Below are 21,273 nucleotides of genomic sequence, written 5' to 3'. Positions count from 1 at the left end.
TTGTTCTAAACTCAGACTGGCTAGTTCATCCTGGACCCAGCCTAGTGAGCAAAGGTGCCTATCAGGAGGAAAAGCTGGCTGCATTGTCTCCTCTGAGAGAGGTGTGCCTTCTTCAGTATGGCATGCACCTGGGAGACTTTCAGCAGGATATTTTGACTCTCCTGTGGGATTTTCATGTTAACAGCACTATGCAATGGAGGTGGGCAGAAGAGTGAGCTGTCCACGTCGGTACCTAAGCATTTCTCTCCTCGTTTGGCCCAGAGTCAGCACTGGGAGACAGAGGAGGTGATTTCTGCTCTCCCAGATCAGCCCCATCTCCTGGGTGTGCTTTGGTCTCAAAGGCATGTCAGCTTTTGACCTCCTTTTAAAAATGTGAGGTTCCTGGGGAGACGTTCATTTTCATCCTCTCAGAGGACACCTGACTTATCGGTGAACCCCTGGAACGAGGTTAGTGGACTGCCCAGCTGCGAGCAAGAGAAGCAAGACCTTTCTGGGATTTGAGGGAAGGTCCTGGATGTCTGGGGGTATCGAAAAGATGCTGAAAAGGATGACAAAATCGAACACTCATCCCCAATTTTTAAAAATTCAATAAAATAGGAGTTGATGGATACCTCCTTAACCTATTAAAATATACATCTCCTGGTTCTAAAACAGTATCTTACTTCACTGACAAAGCATCAGTAAGTCAGAACCACGGCAAGGATGTCCACTCTTTCCACTGCTGCTTAGCATTGTATTAGTGGTATTGCAGTTGACAAGAGGAAGCCATTAGAAGCATAAGAATTCAAAACAACATCATAAATATATCGGCTTTCCCTGAGTTAATTCATAATTTTAATGTGATCCCGATAAAAATAACAAATTGTTTTCTGACTATCAAGGATGAAGACTAACTATACCCATTGCATCTGGGATGATATTCATTATTACTTTATAGGAGCAGATATTCATTGAAGTCCTTAATGGCAGTACTGTTCAATTTTTAATGTTTTTTAAAAATTAATTTTTATTGAAATATAGTTGATTTACAATGTTGTGTTAGTTTCAAGTGTTCAAGTGTACATAAAAGTGATTCAGTTACGTACACACACACACACACACATATATATTCTTTTTTCGATTCTTCTCCATTATAGGTTATTACAAGGTATTGAGTATAGTTCCCTGTGTTATACATTTAGGTACTTGTTTGTTATCTGTTTTAAACATAGTTATATATGTTAATCCCATACTCCTAATTTACCCCTCCCCCGACCTTTCCCCTTTAGTAACCAAAAATTTGCTTTCTATGTCTGTGAGTCTATTTCTGTTTTGTAAATAAGCTCATTTGCATCATTATTTTAGATTCCACATATAAGCGATATCATATGATATTTGTCTTTCTCTGTACTGTTCAATTTTGATATACCTCTGAATTATCTGTAATCTTGTCAAAATGGGGTTTCTGATTCAGTAATCAGATTAGGACCTGAAATTCTGCATTTCCAACAAGCTCCCAGGTAGTAAGATTCTGCTTGTCTGGGGACCACACTGTGAATTGCATGGCTTTGAGACAAATGAGTACAGGGTTAATAAGAATAATGTTGTCTACAGAATTTGAGAAACTAAAATAACTTCCTGTGTGGTCCCATGCAACTGTATGAACTAATGGAAAATTCCAGAAATACTATTTATTTTAGGCATGAACTGAGCCTGGTCTTTCTGTAGGCTTGTTAACAGTTTGCCAGTATTTTCCGGGGCCTTGGGAACTGAGCTTTTCTTGTGCACACTCATGTGGGAGGCCTGCAGGAGGTTTTGGAAGGTCGGGGAGTTAGGTGGGGCACAGGGTAGACTTGACTTTGGAGCATAACCAGCAGGTAAATATGACAGAGGAAGTAATGGCTGTTAACTGTGTACCTTCCATTACAGGCTCAGGCAGGGAATATTCAGAATACTGTAATGTTAGACAAACAGAAGGAGCTTGACAGCAGAGTCAGAAATGTGAAGGACAAAGTTATGGTGAGTATTTAGTAAATGTATACATCTTCTTTGTAACTTTTTGTAGAGGAAAAAAGGTTTCGATTGCTCTAGTGTAAGCATTGTAACTGATTTCAAGCTTTTAAGTAGTTGAGAAGAAAAGGTTTGCTCAAATTCCAAACCCTAAGTAAACAAATTGGTGAAACCAATGAGCAGATAGACATTTTTGGCCCCTGTTACAACTTCCAAACATTGAGCTTATCTTTTCCTTCCTTGCAAGATTGTGCAGTAACTGTTGACTTTGCCCTATCACCCAGTAAACTAGCTGTTGCCGCTCTAAATAGCCCTTTATGTCTGCACCTCTCAAATGGGGGTGTTCCTGGGGTTACATAGAGCCCTAAGATAAACATGGTCTTCCTCAAGCACCTGTTTTATTCTAAGACTTGGAAGGGGAACAAAAACATCTCAAACAAGGAGATTCTGATGTATTTCTGATTAGAATAAAATATCCACAATACTTTTAAGATAAAACTTCCCAGACATTTATGGAGGTGGTGCCCTTGGTGGTATGTGTCCACTCCCCTCCACTGTGGGTGCTGTTTGGGGGAAAGGGTGAGGAGTCCAGCCTTGCACTGGGCCTGTATCTGTGGAAGCGGCCTTTCTGCTGAGGGGCCGGCTCTCCTGTGGGCCTCTGGTTCACACCAGAGTGGCCTTGACTTTGTGCTTCAGACGGCATGTTGCCAGACTCCAGGTTCTTTGGAGCAACTTTGTCTTGCTGCCTCTGAAAGAAACACTTCATTAAAGTAGACATCAAGTGGCCCAGTCCAGAAATGGCTATATATTTTCTTTCCTAAAAAGGTTATTATGTACTAGCTAAAGAGATAGAAATTATTTCATACGTGTGCTTAGAATTTTGCAAGTCTAATCCATCTTTGAGGGAGCAGGATTGCATCCATGGTTTTCTGGGTCCTATAGTACCAGTAATCTGTCTCCTAAAGTCTTTGTCCTAAGTATGGTGGAAAACTTGTTTCTGTCTTTACTTGTAGTGTATAGAGCATGAAATCAAGACCTTAGAAGATTTACAGGATGAATATGACTTTAAATGCAAAACCTTGCAGAACAGAGGTAAGAGTTAACATTTAAAACAGTGTCCATTTCCTGTAATTTTTTCTACCTACACTAGAGAACAAAGGCAGATACTCCTTCATATTTACCAAACATTTCAAGACTCTGAATTGCTAGTCTTGGCTTCTTGGTGACCCAGGCCAGGGTTTTTTAACCTCAGTACTATTGACATTTTGGGCCAGATAAGTCGGGGGTTGTCCTGTGCATTGTAGGATGTTTAGGAGCATCCCTGACTTCTGCCCACCAGGTGGCAGTAGAACTATCCCCAGTCCCCAGCGGTGACAACCAAAACTGTCTCCAAACATTGCCAAGGGATCCCTGGGGGGCAAAATCGCCCCCAGTTAATACATACTGGTTACGTGCTATTAATTTTACTTACTGTGCCTAGCCCACTGATGGACATAGATGGATATGTGTGTGGAGTTCCCCTGCCCTAATAACTAAAGTTCCTCCAAGTATTCCAGCTCCATTTGTATACTCCACAGGTGAAGTTCAGCATTTTTCACATGTTTTAAAGCAGTTTCACTCGGATTTTGTTGTTGTTGCTCGTTTTTAATGATGACAGGACATCCACTGAAAATAATCCAAAAGTGTGCATTGTGTAGAACAAGCAGGGTACTGCTGTAACCCTGGCAATCATTTGGAGGATACCATGGTAAAATGGAGAGATTATTAGTAATAATTTGATAATAATTTAATAATAAAAGTATGAGAGAAAGAAACCTCAATTACAATTTCCTAATTGTCTGCTTCTCTTTAAAGCCACAGAGATTCTTTGTATCAATTTTTTTTTAACTGAGGTTGTGAATTTTGTCACTTATATTCATTTAGGTAATATTCTGACAGTGACTTAAGAACCAGACAGTACTGTTTCCCGTTTACGTGAGTCATTGAAAACAAGGACTTTGTTTTAGTGTGTCCAGTTTTTGTACTTAGGCCATTTTTCCTGTTTTGTTCCTTCAACAATGATTGAAGAAAAACCAACCTTTGACCTATCTCCAGATAGCATTTTGATCATATTTTTCCTAAATGGATGTGAATCTTGGCTTCAGTTGGTTTTGTCTTCTTTTATATTTATATTTATCTGCTGTCTCTCCCAATTCACAGAACATGAAACCAATGGTGTGGCAAAGAATGATCAGAAACAGGAACAGATGTTACTCCAGAAGATGTATTTAATGCTTGACAATAAGAGAAAGGTAGTGATTCACTTCCCAGAATAACATGTCGCTTTTGTCACAGACTGTAAATAATAATGGACTTGAAGTTTGGAATAGAGGCAAAATTATTTTTATAACCATTTCACTTAGAGCAACCCAGTTGATATGAAAGAATAAAATTCATTGATTAAAGGTGATGAGTTTATTTCGCTTTGTCTCTTTCTCTCCCTTTAGGAAGTAGTTCACAAAATAATAGAGTTGTTGAATGCCACCGAACTTACCCAGAAAGCCCTGATTAATGATGAACTTGTGGAATGGAAGCGGAGACAGCAGAGTGCCTGTATCGGGGGACCCCCCAATGCTTGCCTCGATCAGCTGCAGAACTGGTAAGATTCTCCAAAGCAGAATATTGGCAGCTGACTGGCTGACCATATAAACTCGTAAAGTGCACGTTAAAGTGCACGTTCCAGCTGTGTTAGTTGAATGGACTCTGTCAAACCTTTGTTTTAGAGTTTGATGTAGTCCAACTGTTTCTTGCCCTGGAAACACTTGAAAAGCACAGTGTAAATCACACCTGTGGCCACGTTCAGCCCCATTCTGCATGGTTTGGAGGACTCCTCTCCCTGCTGTATGTGTACCGTGGGACATGTCATTTGTGCCAACACACCAGTGACACGGTCATCACACAGCACAGTTAACAACTTGAGTCCCAAGGTTTTATTAAAAACAAAAGGGCATTATACAGGCTTACATGAAATAACAGTTTGTGGGCCATACGTTTCAGTCATCCGTCTAGTAAATACTTATGAAATGCTGTATGCCAGGCCCTGGGCTAGGACCTGGAACACAAGGTGAATGATTCTTGGTCGTTGCCAGTAAGGAGCTCTCAGTGTGGAGGCGGGAGATGGGCGTGGTAATAACTGTTCAGTGAGAGGTGGCCAGGGCTCCAACGGAGACCGTCCAGAGTTCATGGAGGATGAAGGAAGGAGTCACCAGGAAAGATTAATGAGACAAAGTGGTCTTGCACGGACTCGAGAGTGAATAGGAAAACTTCATGTAGACCAGGAAGGAGAAGAGTGTGGACGGGGCAGAGGGGAGGGGAGGCTGGCATGAGCCGGGGCCCGCAGTTCTCATGCTGGATGGCTAGAGAGTCGGGTGCCACAGAGGGAAGGAAGAAAGTGGAGCTGGCAAGAGGCTGGAGCCTGGTCACGGAGGTTCCCATACTGTGCTGGGGACTCTGGGACTTTACCCAGTGGACACCGGTGAGCCGGGCAGGCCTTTTATTTAAGTGGAGGTTCATTTCTCTGATTTTTTATTTAGGTCACTCTGGCTGAAGCCTGAGGATAGAATAGAGAGAGAAAGGCCAGTTGGTCTGCTCTGAGTGTATTAGCATAGTCCAGGGGAGGGCTGACAGAGCCGAGCAGAGGGGATGGAAGCGGTAGAATCAGTGGGTAGGACGGGGTGGTGGCCTGGAGCAGTTCTGAAGGGCCCAAGGACCAGCGCTCTCATGAGATTACTTTCTGGATTGGTGTTTTTAAAAATTCACAATAGTCAGCCATTGATTTTTATTCTGTGAGTTGCCATTCCATATCCCAGTTTTTTGTGGATAGGAATGGAGCTCCCCAGCCCAGTGTGCCCCTGTGAGCCTTGTGAGATGCTGACCTCCGAGCCCCCCCAGGTGCCCAGCGAGGCCCCCCGCTGTCCGGGGCCCCCATGGTCACCTTCGGCCACAAGGAGCCTCCTGCAGAGATGTGAATACCCCTCAGTATCCCCCACTGTGCGGTACAAGGATTGTTGGCATTTTCCTGTGTGTCGTGGCCTGAACAAGGTTGGGAATCACCGGGTTAGGATCCCTCTGGAACTCACCCACCCACCGTTATCCTGCCTCTCATTTCATGGCCGTGGGCTGTGCTCTCGGTGCTTCGAACTGGATTCAAGGAATGGAAACACCGAGTGAAGGAGATGTTTTTCACTGGGGAATAGATGTTCTTCTGTCATTCCTCCAGGCCAGTAAAATGAACTTCCACAGCCTGACTTGGCTCGGAGGCTGCATCGCCTTTGGTGGTTTCCTGTCAGGACGGAGGAACCTGAAAGCAGTCGCTAGGTTTTCTCCTTGGTTTTTATATATATATATTTTGAGTGTCTAGATTGCGCACATTGCCTTCTCCTTTCGGTTCAGTGACACAGTAACCTCTGTTCCCTCGTCTCCTCCTAACCCGGCCTGCATCCCCTCTCGGCCTCGCTTCCTCAGCGTCCAGGTTGCCCTCTTGCTCCTCTCTGCACAGTGTCACTGCCCTGATAGAAGAATCTGCAGGGGCCCCTCACTGCTCCACACATCACTGCCCACAGCATCTGCCTTGTCGTGTCCCCTGCCTCTGTCCCCCCCGCCCCCACTCCCTTTGCCCTGGCCCTTTAAGTCCCAATTATCTCACAGCTCAGTTGAAGTCACAGATTCCCTAGCAGCCTCCACCCTGACCCATCTCTCCTTAGGTCCATCTCAGCGGGATGCAGAGGTTTTTTAACCTGGGCTGTAATCGTTCATGCGCGTTAGCTTTTTCACGCAAATCAGGTTTGTTCTGTTTCTCCCTGCACTTCAGAGCTGGGCAGGTAACATCGTGTGTTGTCTGTAAAAAGTACTTGTTGGTTTTCCGTGATTCTGTTTAATCCAGGCTGCTTTGGGACTGTTTCTGATGGAGACGCCTGTGGCTTGTACCTTCCCAGGTTCACCATAGTGGCGGAGAGTCTGCAGCAAGTTCGTCAGCAGCTTAAAAAGCTTGAGGAGTTGGAACAGAAATACACCTATGAACATGACCCTATCACAAAAAACAAACAAGCGTTATCGGACCGCACCTTCAGCCTCTTCCAGCAGCTCATTCAGAGGTAACTTGAGGGAGATGTTTTTGTACCTTTTGCAATTATTTTACCCAGAGGAAAAGTTTTCTGGTAATTCAGATAATTTAGAAGGGTTTAATAGGTTATGTAAAATTTTTTATGGCTTCCCAGAATCAGGTCTTCCCGAATTCCTTGCTTATGTCGATGGCCTGTCATTCTTGTGACCGTTTAGACTGGTTACCAGTCTCCTTCCCCGTGGCCAGTCTGTGACGAGACCTGTCTAGTCTAACCTGATGATATTTGTCCTCTCTTTCCCATTCCATGGTCTCATCACGTTTCAAGCTCTCAGATCCTCTCTACTGAACTGTTGCATGGTAGCCTCGCAAATGGTCCCTCCCAAGCCCCTTCCTCCCTGTCCCTGTGACCCTGTGCTCTCCCAGAGCAGAGGTCAGTCAGGTTTTTTGCCACCTGCTAATCTCAGGGGAGCCCCGCATCCGGTCACCCAAGCCGCACCTGCACAGCCTGGCCCTCACTAGCCACTGCAGAATTAGCTTCTATACATGCCCCATTTCTAGGCAGACTTGACTTCGTGTGCACCCTGGACATTTGCTTCTGCATTCCCCTCCCAACAGTATTTTCTCTGCCTCAGAGCTTTCTTCTCTTGTACCTCATTTCGAAACTGCATCCTGAACGTTTCACCTTATACCTCATCATGAAATCTTCCCAGAGTTCCCGGGCAGATGTTGTCTCCCTTCCGGATCTGCATAGTTCATTCTTTATTTTTCTCCCGTTCTGGATTTTATTATATCATTGTCTGTGTATTTCTGTTTTCTTTGTCGTAAATTGAAAGGTCCTAGTAGACAGAGATGTGCCTTTGTCATCTTCTTCCCCAACCAGGGCCTTACGTAGTACCTTGCCCATGGGTAGGTGTTTCATATATGCTTAGGAGGTAAACAAATGGCACTAAGTAGAAGAGTAGAGTTCATATTGCAATTTTTTAAATGCTAACATAATAAAAGTGTCTTTGGTTCCCTGTGGCTAATGTCCAAACAGGAATGCCTAGATGTTGGATTTTGAAATAATCGAGGACATTTACTTGGGTTTTGAATGCAAATTTCATTCTTTTTTTAAAATTAAATTTAATGTTTGGAAATGTTTATTAGATAATAAATATTACTAAACAATTTTAAAATCAATTTCCCAAAGGATGCTAAAATGTCAGTTTCAAATTATGGTGGTAAGCAATATAGTACATGGTTCACTTTCAACTGTAGTAAAATTTATTTTTATCTTGTTTTTATTTTTTAATTTTATTTTATTTATTTTTGGCCATGCCACGAGGCATGCAGAGTCTTAGCTCCCTGACCAGGGATTGAACCCATGCCCCCTGCAGTGGAAGCATGGAGTCCTAACCACTGGACCACCAGGGACTTCCCTATTTTTATTTTTAAATTGAGATATTATTGACATATAACCTTGTATTAGTTTCAGATGTACAACATAATGATTTGATATTCGTATGTATTGTGAAATGATCACCACACTAAGTCTAATTAGCAAATTTGATTCTTAAATTTGTAAATGAACAGAATCCCATTCAGAATTTTCATTGTTGAAGAATCACAGTTCACTGCAGTTACTCTGATTTTGTTGAGTGCAATAGATTTGGGGATTTCTTTACTGACTAGAAAACCTCACTTTATTCATCCAATTTGTTAGAATCTTTCAAAACTTTTTTTAGCTTGTGCCCTCTAACCCCCTCTCCTCTTTAGGGAAAATAACCTTTTACTGCCTCAACATTAATGGAAATGCTAATTTACCCTTTGCTGGGAATTTACAGCTCGTTTGTGGTGGAAAGACAGCCCTGCATGCCAACTCACCCTCAGAGGCCATTGGTCCTGAAGACTGGAGTACAATTCACTGTGAAGTTGAGGTAATAAAGAAAAGACCCTGCACCTCCTATCACAAAGTTTGCACCCCAGCTTCCTTTCACAACACTGTTATATATGGTGCTTTAGAGGAAGTAATTTTGCAGCAGGCATTTTAATATGAATTCTTATTTAGAATATCTAAGAGTCTTGTCTTTTCTATTCAGACTAGAAATATAAGAGATATGTGTGTATGCACACGCACACACACCTGATTTTTTTCCAGTTATAGATGTAATGAATGCTTACTGTAAATAGGAATTCAAAACTGCAGAACTGCATATAGTAGAGAGTAGAAGTTCCCAGCAGCCTCATCCCCTCTTGAGCATAAACTCATAACCTGAGCTTTACATTCCCCCCAAAATGTATGCAGTGTGTGTGAATGTGGACTTAGGACAGGTACATTTTTCTGCTGAGTGTGTTCATAGCTTTCATCAGATTCTCAAAGTTGTATGTGATCTAAATATCTGTAGACCACCATGGTAAACAGCCTGGTGTGAGTCCTCCCAGAATTTTGTCCATGTCTACCTAAATATATAAATAAATACATTGTACTTATGCATATTTTTTTCATGCATAGACACACAAATATATATGACATACAGTGTTTCATTTTTAGAAACTAGGGTTCTGCTGTCTGTTTTTTGGCAGCCTGTTTTTCTCCTTCATAATAAATTGTGGAAGTGTTTCCACGTTAGAATGTACAGCTTTTACAGCTTTACTTCCTTCCGTTGCACGGCTGCATTCATTTAGCTCTTCCTCTGCTGACGAGCAGCTGGACTCAGAAGAGCCGCACTTGCCTTCAGAGTTGGCCCTAGTCCTTTTCTCCAGGGTGCTGCTGAGTTAGGTCCACAGGTGCTACCTGTTGGCTGCCAGTGAACAGCACCACGCTTTAGCACCCGTGAGGTCCCAGAACTCACAACTGGCAGGAGGAGAAATCTAATCCCATCATCTGCTTCACTAAAGGGAGCCAACCAGTGAGGGGCGCCTTCCCCAGGTCTCCAGCTCATCAGAGCAGAGCACACCTGAGTCTCAGCCCACGGCTCCTTCCGTCTTTCCACACTGCCGTGGGGGTGATTATAGATGTGACCTTCACTTTCCTGATTATGGGTGATAGTTTTTATTTTCCCCCAGCAGAATAAGCATTAGATACAAGTTTTAGTAAAGGGCAGTGTTTGCTATTTTTACCTATAGAATTAGCCCAAAATAGAAATTTTGATAAAACTCAGCACTGGCGAGGCAATACAGGGAAGCAGATACTCTCACTAATGTTTGGTGGGAATATAAAATCAGTGCTGCTCTCTGTCAGAATTTAATGTTACAGTTTTGTCCCAGCAGTTTCACAGCTAGGAATTTATCCTACAAATACACTTTAAAAACATCCAAGTAGACATACAAGAATGTCACTTCCATTGTTTGTAATAACCAAAAACTGGATGAGGTGGGGGTTATTGAAATGTTCATCAATAGGGAATTGGCATGATAAATAAATGGTAACAGATAATTTTTAAAAGTAATTATGACTTTTTTCTTTTCAGATTGTTGGTGAAATTGCAAGAGCTGAATTATAACTTGAAAGTCAAAGTCTCATTTGATAAGTAAGATATCTTTAATATTATCTAAGATACATGTACTATTGAAAGGCTGGCTTTGTTAACTAAACATGGACTTTCGCACTGGGGCCGTTTGTAAGCGATCCCGGCACATTTAAATTGATAGCGCCTGTTCTGGATGTTGGGAGCATCCCCTAGAGCTGGTATCAATGTGCTTGTGCCTTTTTAGACTATAAGTGAACAAAAGAATGAGTGCATTTTATGCATATGAGCTTGTAATGATCAAGCCTCCAAGCAGCTACCACCCCTCCTCCTAGGCCAGCCCTAGAGGAAGGGCCCTTGATCAAACTCCAGGCCACCCTGATTCTGCAGCCAGTGTGGACTTGTTTCTGGAGTGAAGCTGACAGCATTCTGGGGGGCCTGTGTGGAGCCTGCGGGCTTCACACTTGTCTCTTCTGGGCAGTAAGAACCCAGGAATGGGCAGGATCTCTCATGGGGTCTAAGTGGAGCAGGCCCATCCTGTTTTGTCCTCAGTCCCTGGACCTGAACTATCAGTGACCTAAGCACTTACATTAAGGAACAAGATGGCTTAGCCCCTGCCATCCCCCCTTGATATATTTAATGCTTTTGTTGGTGTGTGTAACATACTGGTTTACCAAGTTTCAAAACCATTTATGATAATCCAAGTCATTTTCCTCTGGCTTTATTATCTCTTTCCATTCCTGTAACTATAGCCTTCTTTGTAGCATAGTCTGTGCCTATGCTTTTCTCCCATCATCTTTGGTTTCTCTGTGTATCAGTTCGCTTTTGCTGCATAAAAACCCCAAAACTTAGTGGCTTCAACTCTAAAACTTATTAATTTCTCTTATGCTGTGGGCTGTGTGTGGTCCTTCTGGTCTGGGCTGGCTTGGTTGTTGCTGGGTGGCCTAGCATGACCTTGTATGTGTCTGTTTCTGCTGGGATAACTGGGCCCTTCCCTGTCGGGCTCTCAAAGAGACCAGCCTGGGCTTTCTCACACGGCAGCGGTGTTCCAAGCGGGTCAGAGCAGCAGCGTGCTGGGCCTGTTAGGCTAGACTTGGAACTTGTACGGCACCATTCCCATCCATCGTGTGGGGAAGAGCAAGTCAAAGTCCGCTGAGATTCAAGGGACAGGGAAATACATTCTGTCTCTTGAAAGGAAAAGCTGCAGAGGCTTTGTGGCCACTGCAGTCTACCACACTCTGCTTAACTCAGTCTCTCTTTCAGTTTGTTCTTGCTCTTTTGTCTTTTCTGTCTGTTCCAGTTCTGAGTTTTCTTCTTAGCTTTAACAAGGTAGCTTTGTATCACACTATTCCTTTTATTGTGAATTTTCTTTTTTTGCACAACAATGTGGGTATATTTAATGCCACTGAACTGCATGCTTAAAATACTTAAAATCATAAATTTTCTGTTATGTATATTTTACCACAATTTAAAAAACTGAGATGCCACACTGGAGAAACTCAAGTTGAAGGACATTCCATGAAACACCTGAGCAGTGATACTCAAAAGTGTCGAAAACTTCAAAGACTAGGAACGTGTGAGAACGTGTTACAGACCAGAGGAAGCTAGGGTGATATGATGACAAATGTAACGTGGGGTCCTGGCTGGAGTCCTGGGGCAGGAAAAGGACGCTGGGGGGAAGTGGTGAAGTCCAGGTGAAGTGTCGAGTTAGCTAATTGTCATATGCCAAGGCTGGCTTCTTGGTCATTAGAAATATTCCATGGTTATGAAGTGTAAGTTCTTTTTTTTTTTTTTTTTCCAGACAGGAAAATTGGTCACTGTTATAACTGACGGTGATTCTCATTTACAAAAGCATTGAACTTCTAGTTGAGACAGGAAAGGAAGCTAACTCATTTAACTATGAGTGCGCTAATGCTCTAGTAACCTTCGCCTGCGCCTGACAGATACATTATTTGTCCAGATCATGACGACGTTATCGCTGCATTTGTATAAGATACAGGTCTCTCAAGATTTTAACCTCAGATGTAAAGCTTAAACTTGATAGTTTCCCCAAATAATTTACTGTTCAAGCACTTCTCTGAAAGCGTTAAAAATAACAGAGAACAAAAATAAGGATCAAGCTGTCACTTTGGAAGGTCCTCTGAGTTGTGTAGCCACAGAGCAGCGCTCTCTGCTCAGTCCCCAGTGCTTAGCTCGGTGCCTCGGCAAGGCACCGACTGAGTCACTGCTCAACAAACAGCCATAGCTCAGGCTTACGTTTACTGAGGGTGTGCTCTGTGCTCTCTTTACCCGATAACAAGTTTCCTTCTCCCAGTGTCCTGTACGGTTGGTGCTATTAGCATGACGTACAGTGGAGAAAGGTGAGGCCCAGACAATTTATTTGCCCAAGGTCACTCAGCAAAACTTGGCCGTGCTGGTGCGGGTTGATTGAGGGACTGAGTGAGTGAACGAAAGGGCTGAACAGCCCCATTATTTGTTATTGATCTTGTACTCTTATATTTTTGTTAAAACTTATCTCAAATTTTAAATACACGTATATGATCATATATATATATTTTTTTCTTTTTTTTGCAGAGATGTGAATGAGAGAAATACAGTAAAAGGGTACGTGAAGTACTTTGCGCTATATTTTACTATCCCTTTGTTTGTTTATGTGTTGGTTTAACGGTTCCCAGCCTTTTAAGTATTTGTACCCTGTACTGTCTAGGTTTAGAAAGTTCAACATTTTGGGCACTCACACGAAGGTGATGAACATGGAGGAGTCCACCAATGGAAGTCTGGCGGCAGAGTTCCGACACCTGGTAAGGAGATCAGTTTCCCCCTTTTCTGTTGTGTCTGGTTTATTAGGACTTGATTTGTGATCGAGTGGCACTTAGTGCCCTGTGTGATGGGCAGGGCACCCCCTAGGAGAAGACTTCCTAGAATTCATGGGTGGTGACTTCAGCAGCACTTGGGGAATCTTGGTTCCTCCTCCTTATCCCAGGACTGTTCACTCTGTTTCCTGCCAGTCTTTCTCTCAGAGATACCTTCTTTGGGGGGGTAGTGATCTCAGTAAAATATTCCATAAACCAGTGCACATAAGCTATCTGTACATGGTTCCTCCAGGACCTCAGTGATCACTCACTCTAGATTCTTGGAATTTTCCCAGAGGTCATTATTGCCCCACATCCTGACCGTTCCTTCTCCCCCTCCAAGCGTGGCAGGCCCCAGGAGTCTCTCTTTGGCCCCTTCTTCACCACCTCCCTCCTGGGGTCTTGCCCACAACCACTGTCTCGAGCACTTTGTCTCCAGAGGAGTAGGGCCCGGGCACCGGGCAGTGGAAATCAGCAGAGGGGTTTAAGTGGGTGGTGCCTTCTCTCCTCTCTCCCTGAAAATCGGGGCTGCCAGTTGTTCTGTAGATGTGTTGGTGCTGAGCCCTGCATACTTCCTGGGCTGGAGCCTGCAGGGAGGTTCAAAGCATCCTTTTTTTTTTATTGGCAACCATTTCGTGAACCCGCAAACTCATAGTTGGGAAGCTAGACCTTGTGTGAGAGCCTCGGTCCAACCCAGGAGTCTGAGGGTGTCCAGAGCTGCTCTGGGGGCTTCAAGTTGCTCCCTTATAACCTGCGTGGTTGAAGTCCTTTTGAGGGCAGTCTTAGAGGCCTGAGTCACAGGCCTGGGAGACTCTGCGGAGGGAAAGGCAAGAGAAGCTGTGCCCTGAGCCTGGGGAGCGTGAAACAGTGAATGCAGGTGATGGGGGCTGGTTCGGGAAAAGCTAGCCTGGGGGAGGGAGCAGGACGGTGCTCCCTGGGGTGCTTCTGAGCCCTGTGGCGTCTGCAGGGGCTCGGAATGCTGGGAAAAGGCACTCTGCCTCGTGAACCCACACAAGGGTCGCTTCGCCTCCTGTTCCGCATTCTGAAAATAATTTCACTTCCTTCATTCTTTCTGAGTCCTCACTTTGGTTTGATTTGTAGATGAAAATAGCAACTTTGATGATTATGGTACTGTTTACTAAGTTTTTTTTTTTTTTTTTTGTAGCAACTGAAAGAACAGAAAAACGCCGGTGCCAGAACCAACGAGGTGAGTCTTTCTCTCTTGTGATTGGTCTCTAACTAGCAGGTCTGTCCAGTGAGGTTGGCTCCGTGGCCCCGGGGGCCAGGGACCCCTCACAGAGGGGCGAGCAGCAGGAAGACCCAGCAGGGAAGGGCAGTGGACAAGCTTTGGGACATGGTGTATCTGTCATAACGGTAAAACCACTCTGTGCTTGTGCTTTATGGTTGTCAAGTGATTCTGCACATGAATTTATTGGACCCTCAACAGACAGCCCAGCAGAGTAGGTACGGGGGGCTACTGTGTTATTCACATTTCACAGGTGGAGAAGTTGGACCACAGGATGTTTGCAGGATTTAGCTAAGGGTGCACAGGGAGTTACCTGTCAGAGCTAGAACTAGAGGCCAGCTTCATGACTGCCCTGCCAAAAACGATGTGTGCCGAGAGGGTCTTCCTGCCACGTGTCCCCTACCCAGTGCGTCATCCTTCTGTCAGTTTCATTTTCACAGCCAGTCCTTGAGGAGCTGTGTTTGTGAGGCATTCAGATACGAAGCATGGGCAGAGGACAGAACGCCTGGAGTTGCTTTGGTTTGGACCGGTTGTCGTCCTTTGTGCCTGCATGGCACGCACGCTGTCTTTCCCCACGACAGCCAGCAGAGGTCGTGTGGGACAGTGGGACAGGCACCGGCCCGGGCCTGACCAGCCCTGGTTTGGATCTGGACTATCTTTGTGACCTTCCAGGGATTTAGTTTCCTCTCCTGTGAGCAGGGATGGCAGCCACATCTCTCTGGTTCTAAATTGTTGTGATGCTCGTGTAAGGTAATATGTACGAAGGTGCTCTGAACACTATATAACCTTTCTACCCATACCAAGACACTTTATGACCAGCCCAGGCTTATGCAAATCAGCCCTCCCGATAGAAAATCACACCTGGAACACGTGTCAGCCTGAGGTGTGCAGCCCGCACACACCCTCAGAAGGGGCTGAGGGCCAGGATGCCTTAGGTCATGAATAAACCCATTAGAAGTTGCTGTTTCCCTATCGACATTTTTTTCCCCTTAATCCATATCCCTTGCCATAATAATCAGAAATCTGATCTTTGAGAGAACAGTGAGATACTCGGGATAATGAAATCTGGGATAGATGGTCAAAAATTGGAATGTTCTTCTGAATTGCAGCTGGTTCGGTTCAGGCTTTCTGCAGCCTGTTGCAAAAAATGCTTAGTAGGCTCTTGCAAGTTGCAGGATCAGTGAATGAATCGCTATATTCCTTTTGTTTCCCTTTTCTCTTCTAAGGGTCCTCTCATCGTTACTGAAGAGCTTCACTCCCTTAGTTTTGAAACCCAGTTGTGCCAGCCTGGTTTGGCCATTGACCTTGACGTAAGACTTACATGTTCCAGATGTGGAAAACTTTATTTTTACTTTAAACTGTTCTGTGTATTTTTATTTCTCAATTTTTATTTTAGATGTATTTACCGAATTGCTAAAAAAGATTATTGTTTTCAGCCAGTACTATCTTGATGTTAATTTAATCGTTCAGGCAGCTAGAGAACTGAATTAACCTTCAGATACTATAAGCTAAATGTTCCAGTTGAGATGTCCTGTGTTAATTTTTTATATGAAGCATTGAAACTTATTTCTTAAAAGATATATCAAAGACAAATTCAACTACGAACCAAAGAACATACCTTTACATTCTTAATTTTCAAATATAAAAGATAATGCAAATGTACAAGGAATCCCTTGCCTAGTTGTGAGGCTGCATAGTGGTCTGAAGGTGATGTTTCTGTGATTCAGATGATTTCAAGGTCTTTGTCATCTTCTAGACGACCTCTCTGCCCATCGTGGTGATCTCCAATGTCAGCCAGCTCCCGAGTGGTTGGGCCTCCATCCTGTGGTACAACATGCTGGTGGCAGAACCCAGGGTATGGAAAACACATCTACTTTCATACCAGGGGTTAACCAGAGACCTCACGCTCTAGCTTCTGCATATCTGAAAGAGCCCTTAAGGGCCAGATGTTGAAGGAAAAGTGGCACAACTCAAGTGGCATTGCTAGGGATCGGAGTAATTCTGGAAAAGCAAAGCATGTGTATGTATTAGAAATGAGAATTATGATTTTTCCTTCCATGTGAATAAGCTCAGGCAACAGATAATTTCATACAGCTTTTACTGTGGAAGAGGTCCTTTATTTTTATGCTTTTTAAAAAATGTATATATGCTAAATAAGCCTGCTCCATTCTTAGGGTGTGGATACTCTAATACGGTTGATTAATTACAGTTGATTCTGGTTACTCACTGTACTTAAAGTCCTTTAAAGTCACTGTGAACACTGAGTTGGCAGATACTGAACCACTGCGTCTAGGGGAAACACGGGGTTAGGTTCCCATGAGCCTCTGGCACAACCTTTGCATTTGCTGATCAATACATAACCTTGTTTTGTTTAAAGATCCCTTATCTAATATACTTGTTGATTCATTAACATTGAACTCATGGCAAGCAGCTTTATAACTCACATCTGAACAAAGCTTATATATCACATGCATTTTCTCCATAAGGCACTTTGGAACACTAGACAGCACTTCAGCCCTGCGCTTGAGGGCCATGTTAAATATGAAATCACCAACAAAAAAGCATATGAACATGCAAAAACCGTGGCACTAAACAGACCTCAAAAAAGACACTCGGGTATAGTATGAGAGCTGAAATAGGAAGGCAGATCATAGCTTTGTTTGACCTCACCTGGAAACATACATGTTTGGCAACTCAAACTTTTCACTGCTGTGTGCCTGGGTACATCTGCAAATGACTGCAGAAGTGCCACGAATATTGATTTGGGACTTAAATTTTAGTGAGTTGGTGAATTCACAAATGTGAATCTGCAAATAATGAGGATTTCTCTTCTTTAGCTGTGGAAACATCTGTGTGTCATAGACGAGAACTGAACTTTGGCACAGATCCATGTTTCAGTGCCAAGCTTGTGACTGGTGGCTCGTCAGTAGCCCTTAGCTTCTGGGTGTTTTCTCTCTAGAATCTGTCCTTCTTCCTGAACCCACCTTGTGCACGATGGTCTCAGCTTTCAGAGGTGCTGAGTTGGCAGTTTTCTTCTGTCACCAAAAGAGGTCTCAATGTGGACCAGCTGAACATGCTGGGAGAGAAACTTCTTGGTATGAGCATATTCACTTTTTACGTAACTAACAATTGAAATTCATAAAATATCTTGACTTGCTCCTTTCCTCCTCTTTGCTCTTTATTTTGTTCAGGGTAGGAGAGTGTTAAAATCTATTGGCTTTTCCAGCAGCAGTTTGTTATAGCTAAGTGAGAATGATGCGTCACCTTAGAAGGAGATAGAGACCTGATAAAAGATTTAAATGAATCATTTCCCCATTATCTCATATTAACATTTCTGAACAGGGTTCCTAGGGGAAAGCTGTCTAAATTATGTAAAATATATTACTTGTGGCTAAAATAAATTCTTTGAGAAATATGAAGTTTTATTAACCTTGGGGAGAAAAACAGTAAGCCCCCAACATGGTAAGAATAAGGTCCTCGGGCTGCCCACCACACAGCACAGGCCCAGGTCTCTTACCTCAGGTGGCCCAGGTGTGAGGAGACACTGTCCACATCAGGAGGATGCCCGTGACCAGCACTGCCTGATGGGCAGGGTGCAGCCCATGATAGAGAATTCCCTTTCAGTGGCTAATGTCATGGATTTATTAGTGTCCCACACTAAGCAAATCTAAGACCTACTAGTCTCAAGGTCAGATCTGCAATGAATGGGACTATCTGAACTATTTCTTTAAAAATCCACGGTCACCTTTTTTTCCAGATTTGCTTTCTATATAGCAGAACTGCATGTACTGCAAACACCAGTAGGCTTTTCCTAACCAAATGGCTCTCAGCAGTGCCTTCTCTTGGCCATGCAGCTGTCACAGTGAGAGTCTTGTGCAATTTAATAAAAAGTAAGAAGTCATTCCTATTCCTTTCCCTTATTTGGTGAGAGTTAAGACAGATATCTTTTCTGCCTACAGTGGCTTATTTGGGGTTCTCTGTGAAGAGAGATGTCAGGCTCACCACCTCTTACGGCCAGGCTTCAATTTATGTAGCTGATAACCCCGAGGCTTCCTTCCCCTCTCATTTCTCTCACTGGGCTTTTGACTTGCATCGACCTCCCTGAGCCTGTGTCCTATTTGGAGGAGGGCTGAGGGAAATGCCTAATTAATATCTAAAATAATCTTGTAAAGTCAAGTGTCAGTTAAATCGATCACCTAGGGGTGATCTTGGTCTTAGTTTGAACTTGAAAAAAATTTCTCAGGGTCACCGGGAGAGGAGCCTGCCAAGGAGGGAGAGGGAAGCAATGGGAAATGATACTGCACAAGGGGGACCAAATCGAGGCTTCTCCAGAAAGCACAAGTGATTGTATTAGTGAATCTGAGAATATCCACTGTGTACACACAACCTTCCTTTGTTGAGTGTTGGCTCTTTGAGAGCAAATACAACAGCCATCAGTCCAGCCAAAGCTTCAGAATTGATTTCCATTTCCTTAAAAAACTTATTTTTATTTGTTTAGGTCCCAGTGCTGGCCCTGATGGTCTTATTCCATGGACTCGCTTCTGTAAGGTGGGTGCTGTCTGGAGTTTATGCTCTGAGTGCTTTCCGCTCTCTGTTGAGGGTCTCGGATTTCTCGCCCTGGTGCTGGCTGCACTGTGCTTGCTTTGGCGTGTTCCTCTCGCCCACGGAACCCCTAGGGCAAGTTGTTTACTTTCCTTCAGCGCGCTGAAGGTTAGTCTCCAAGCGCGAGTCTGACAGGAAGCACCTGCCTGGGTGATAACATTCTCTCATATCCGACATGAGTCTTCTGTTTGCTCACGCTGACCCCTGGCCTGGCAGCGTTTTAGCCCCGTCCATGAGTAACGTGTGGTCTGTGCCAGCGTCGACAGCCCGCTGGGCCAGAGGGGTGTCTTGAGCCTGCTCAAGCAGTGAGACCAGTTGGGGGGAATAATCAGACCCCGGTAGGGTCACCAGACAGTGCTGACAAGCTCACGCTACTGGAGTTTAGTACTGTGAAGGCAACTGGTATTCTGGGATCACCCTGGAGGTCATTCCCTGGCTGGGTCGCTAATGTTTGGAGAGGGAAGCAGACAGAGCCTGGCTCAGGAAATGGAGAGCTTGGTGTCTGAAAGCTGGTAAGAGGGGAGGGACGGCTCTGTAGGGGGCAGTGCTAGCTTTGGCAGCTGGGCAGTCTTTGCAAACTAAAACCTGATGGCGGGAGGAGACATGCTAAGTCACTGTTTTGGATTTCTTGGTTTCTAATGTGTGCATCTGTATACTTGCAGGAAAATATAAATGATAAAAATTTTCCTTTCTGGCTTTGGATTGAAAGCATCCTTGAACTCATTAAAAAACACCTGCTCTGTCTCTGGAATGATGGGTAAGGGCCATTGATAGGCGTATTTTTGAAACGTATGTTGAGCACACGCTCCATTACTGCAAGGCTGAGATAGGCCTGACCCAGACAGACTTCATTATTTGGCAAGACTTGGGTGCATCTCACAGAAACAGATGCTTGCAGGCTGTCCCTTCAGGCATTCACGATAGTAGACCCTCATAAGATTAAAATTATATTTCCATAGTATATGTATATGAATTTTCAAAGCTAAATTTAAAAACCCTGAGTGCCATTCATGCCTTCATTCATTCTACAAAAATTTCTTGAGCACCTGCTTTATTGCCTCCAAGTAAGGAAGAAAAAACTTTTTTGACTCGGTAAATTGTTTCTGGTTTTTTCCCAGGGTCAGTTGATATTTCAGCAAAGACTTTAACTTGGTCAGAGGTCTAGAATATGAAAATGGATTGTCTGAGCCTTTCTCTTCACTAGAAAGGATGCATGAATTCAGACATTTTCATGGCCTTCAGAATCCCCAGGTGAAAATGAAAGGCTCATTAATCCAGCAAGTATTTATTGATCATCTGTAGCATCCAACGGGCACCATGTTATGTTAATGAGCTTTGTTGGGACTTCAGCATATATATGTATGAGTGAAATGCTTCCTGAAGTATCAACGAAATAGATTTTAAAGCATCTAAAATAGTCGATACATTTCTATCCTGTGTTCTTGTGTCAAGTTGCAGTCATCTTGATTTGTAAGTGAACGTGAAAATTACAGTCATGACTGAACCTCAGAGTACCTCCATCAATCCCTTTCCATGTGCAGGTGTATCGTGGGCTTTATCAGCAAGGAGCGAGAGCGGGCTTTGCTGAAGGACCAGCAGCCGGGGACATTCTTGCTGCGGTTCAGTGAGAGCTGCCGGGAAGGGGCCATCACGTTCACATGGGTGGAGCGGCCCCAGAACGGAGGTGGTAAGCCAAGACACCTGCACACACACCGATTCAAAATGTGGGTGCAAGCCCTTCTTCGCTGCAAATCAACTCATACAAATAATGAGCTTTTGACATACAATTGCAGCTCCTCCACTGATCCCCAGCTGAGCTTCCCCAGTAGGATTTAATACATCACCAAGGGCTATTTGGGATTCGTTGCCTGGAACATATTGTGCAAATGATGGTTTTTTTTAAAAAGACAAGGCCACATTCTTTCCTTTTTGTCAGGTTTGTCACCTGTAGGTGAAAGATGCGAGTCAGTATGACTGGCAGTCATTTATTGGGAGGAAACCCATAGCGCACAGGCGTGAGCTTCCAGACCCACGGAA

General features: G+C 43.9%; 1 protein-coding gene across 2 annotated transcripts in view; it reads left to right on the top strand.

The window, feature by feature from the left end:
- The window catches only part of STAT1 (signal transducer and activator of transcription 1), a 42,839-nt gene that overhangs the window by 12,893 nt on the left and 8,673 nt on the right, over window positions 1–21,273 (top strand). For both annotated transcript variants that reach the window (XM_007171456.2, XM_007171457.2), the window contains exons 6-21: window positions 1,909–1,998; window positions 3,003–3,081; window positions 4,189–4,280; window positions 4,476–4,627; window positions 6,963–7,121; window positions 8,914–9,006; window positions 10,540–10,599; window positions 13,111–13,140; window positions 13,244–13,337; window positions 14,554–14,595; window positions 15,861–15,944; window positions 16,391–16,489; window positions 17,594–17,729; window positions 19,133–19,182; window positions 19,899–19,993; window positions 20,778–20,923. In XM_007171456.2, the coding sequence (XP_007171518.1) occupies window positions 1,909–1,998; window positions 3,003–3,081; window positions 4,189–4,280; window positions 4,476–4,627; window positions 6,963–7,121; window positions 8,914–9,006; window positions 10,540–10,599; window positions 13,111–13,140; window positions 13,244–13,337; window positions 14,554–14,595; window positions 15,861–15,944; window positions 16,391–16,489; window positions 17,594–17,729; window positions 19,133–19,182; window positions 19,899–19,993; window positions 20,778–20,923 (1,501 nt within the window). The remainder of the gene's footprint in view (window positions 1–1,908; window positions 1,999–3,002; window positions 3,082–4,188; window positions 4,281–4,475; window positions 4,628–6,962; window positions 7,122–8,913; window positions 9,007–10,539; window positions 10,600–13,110; window positions 13,141–13,243; window positions 13,338–14,553; window positions 14,596–15,860; window positions 15,945–16,390; window positions 16,490–17,593; window positions 17,730–19,132; window positions 19,183–19,898; window positions 19,994–20,777; window positions 20,924–21,273) is intronic.

The sequence above is a fragment of the Balaenoptera acutorostrata genome, chromosome 8 (assembly GCF_949987535.1).
Source record: "Balaenoptera acutorostrata chromosome 8, mBalAcu1.1, whole genome shotgun sequence".
In the NCBI taxonomy this organism is placed as follows: Eukaryota; Metazoa; Chordata; class Mammalia; order Artiodactyla; family Balaenopteridae; genus Balaenoptera; species Balaenoptera acutorostrata.
Note: the sequence above shows the minus strand (reverse complement) of the source record. Positions and strands in the feature narration are given on the sequence as shown.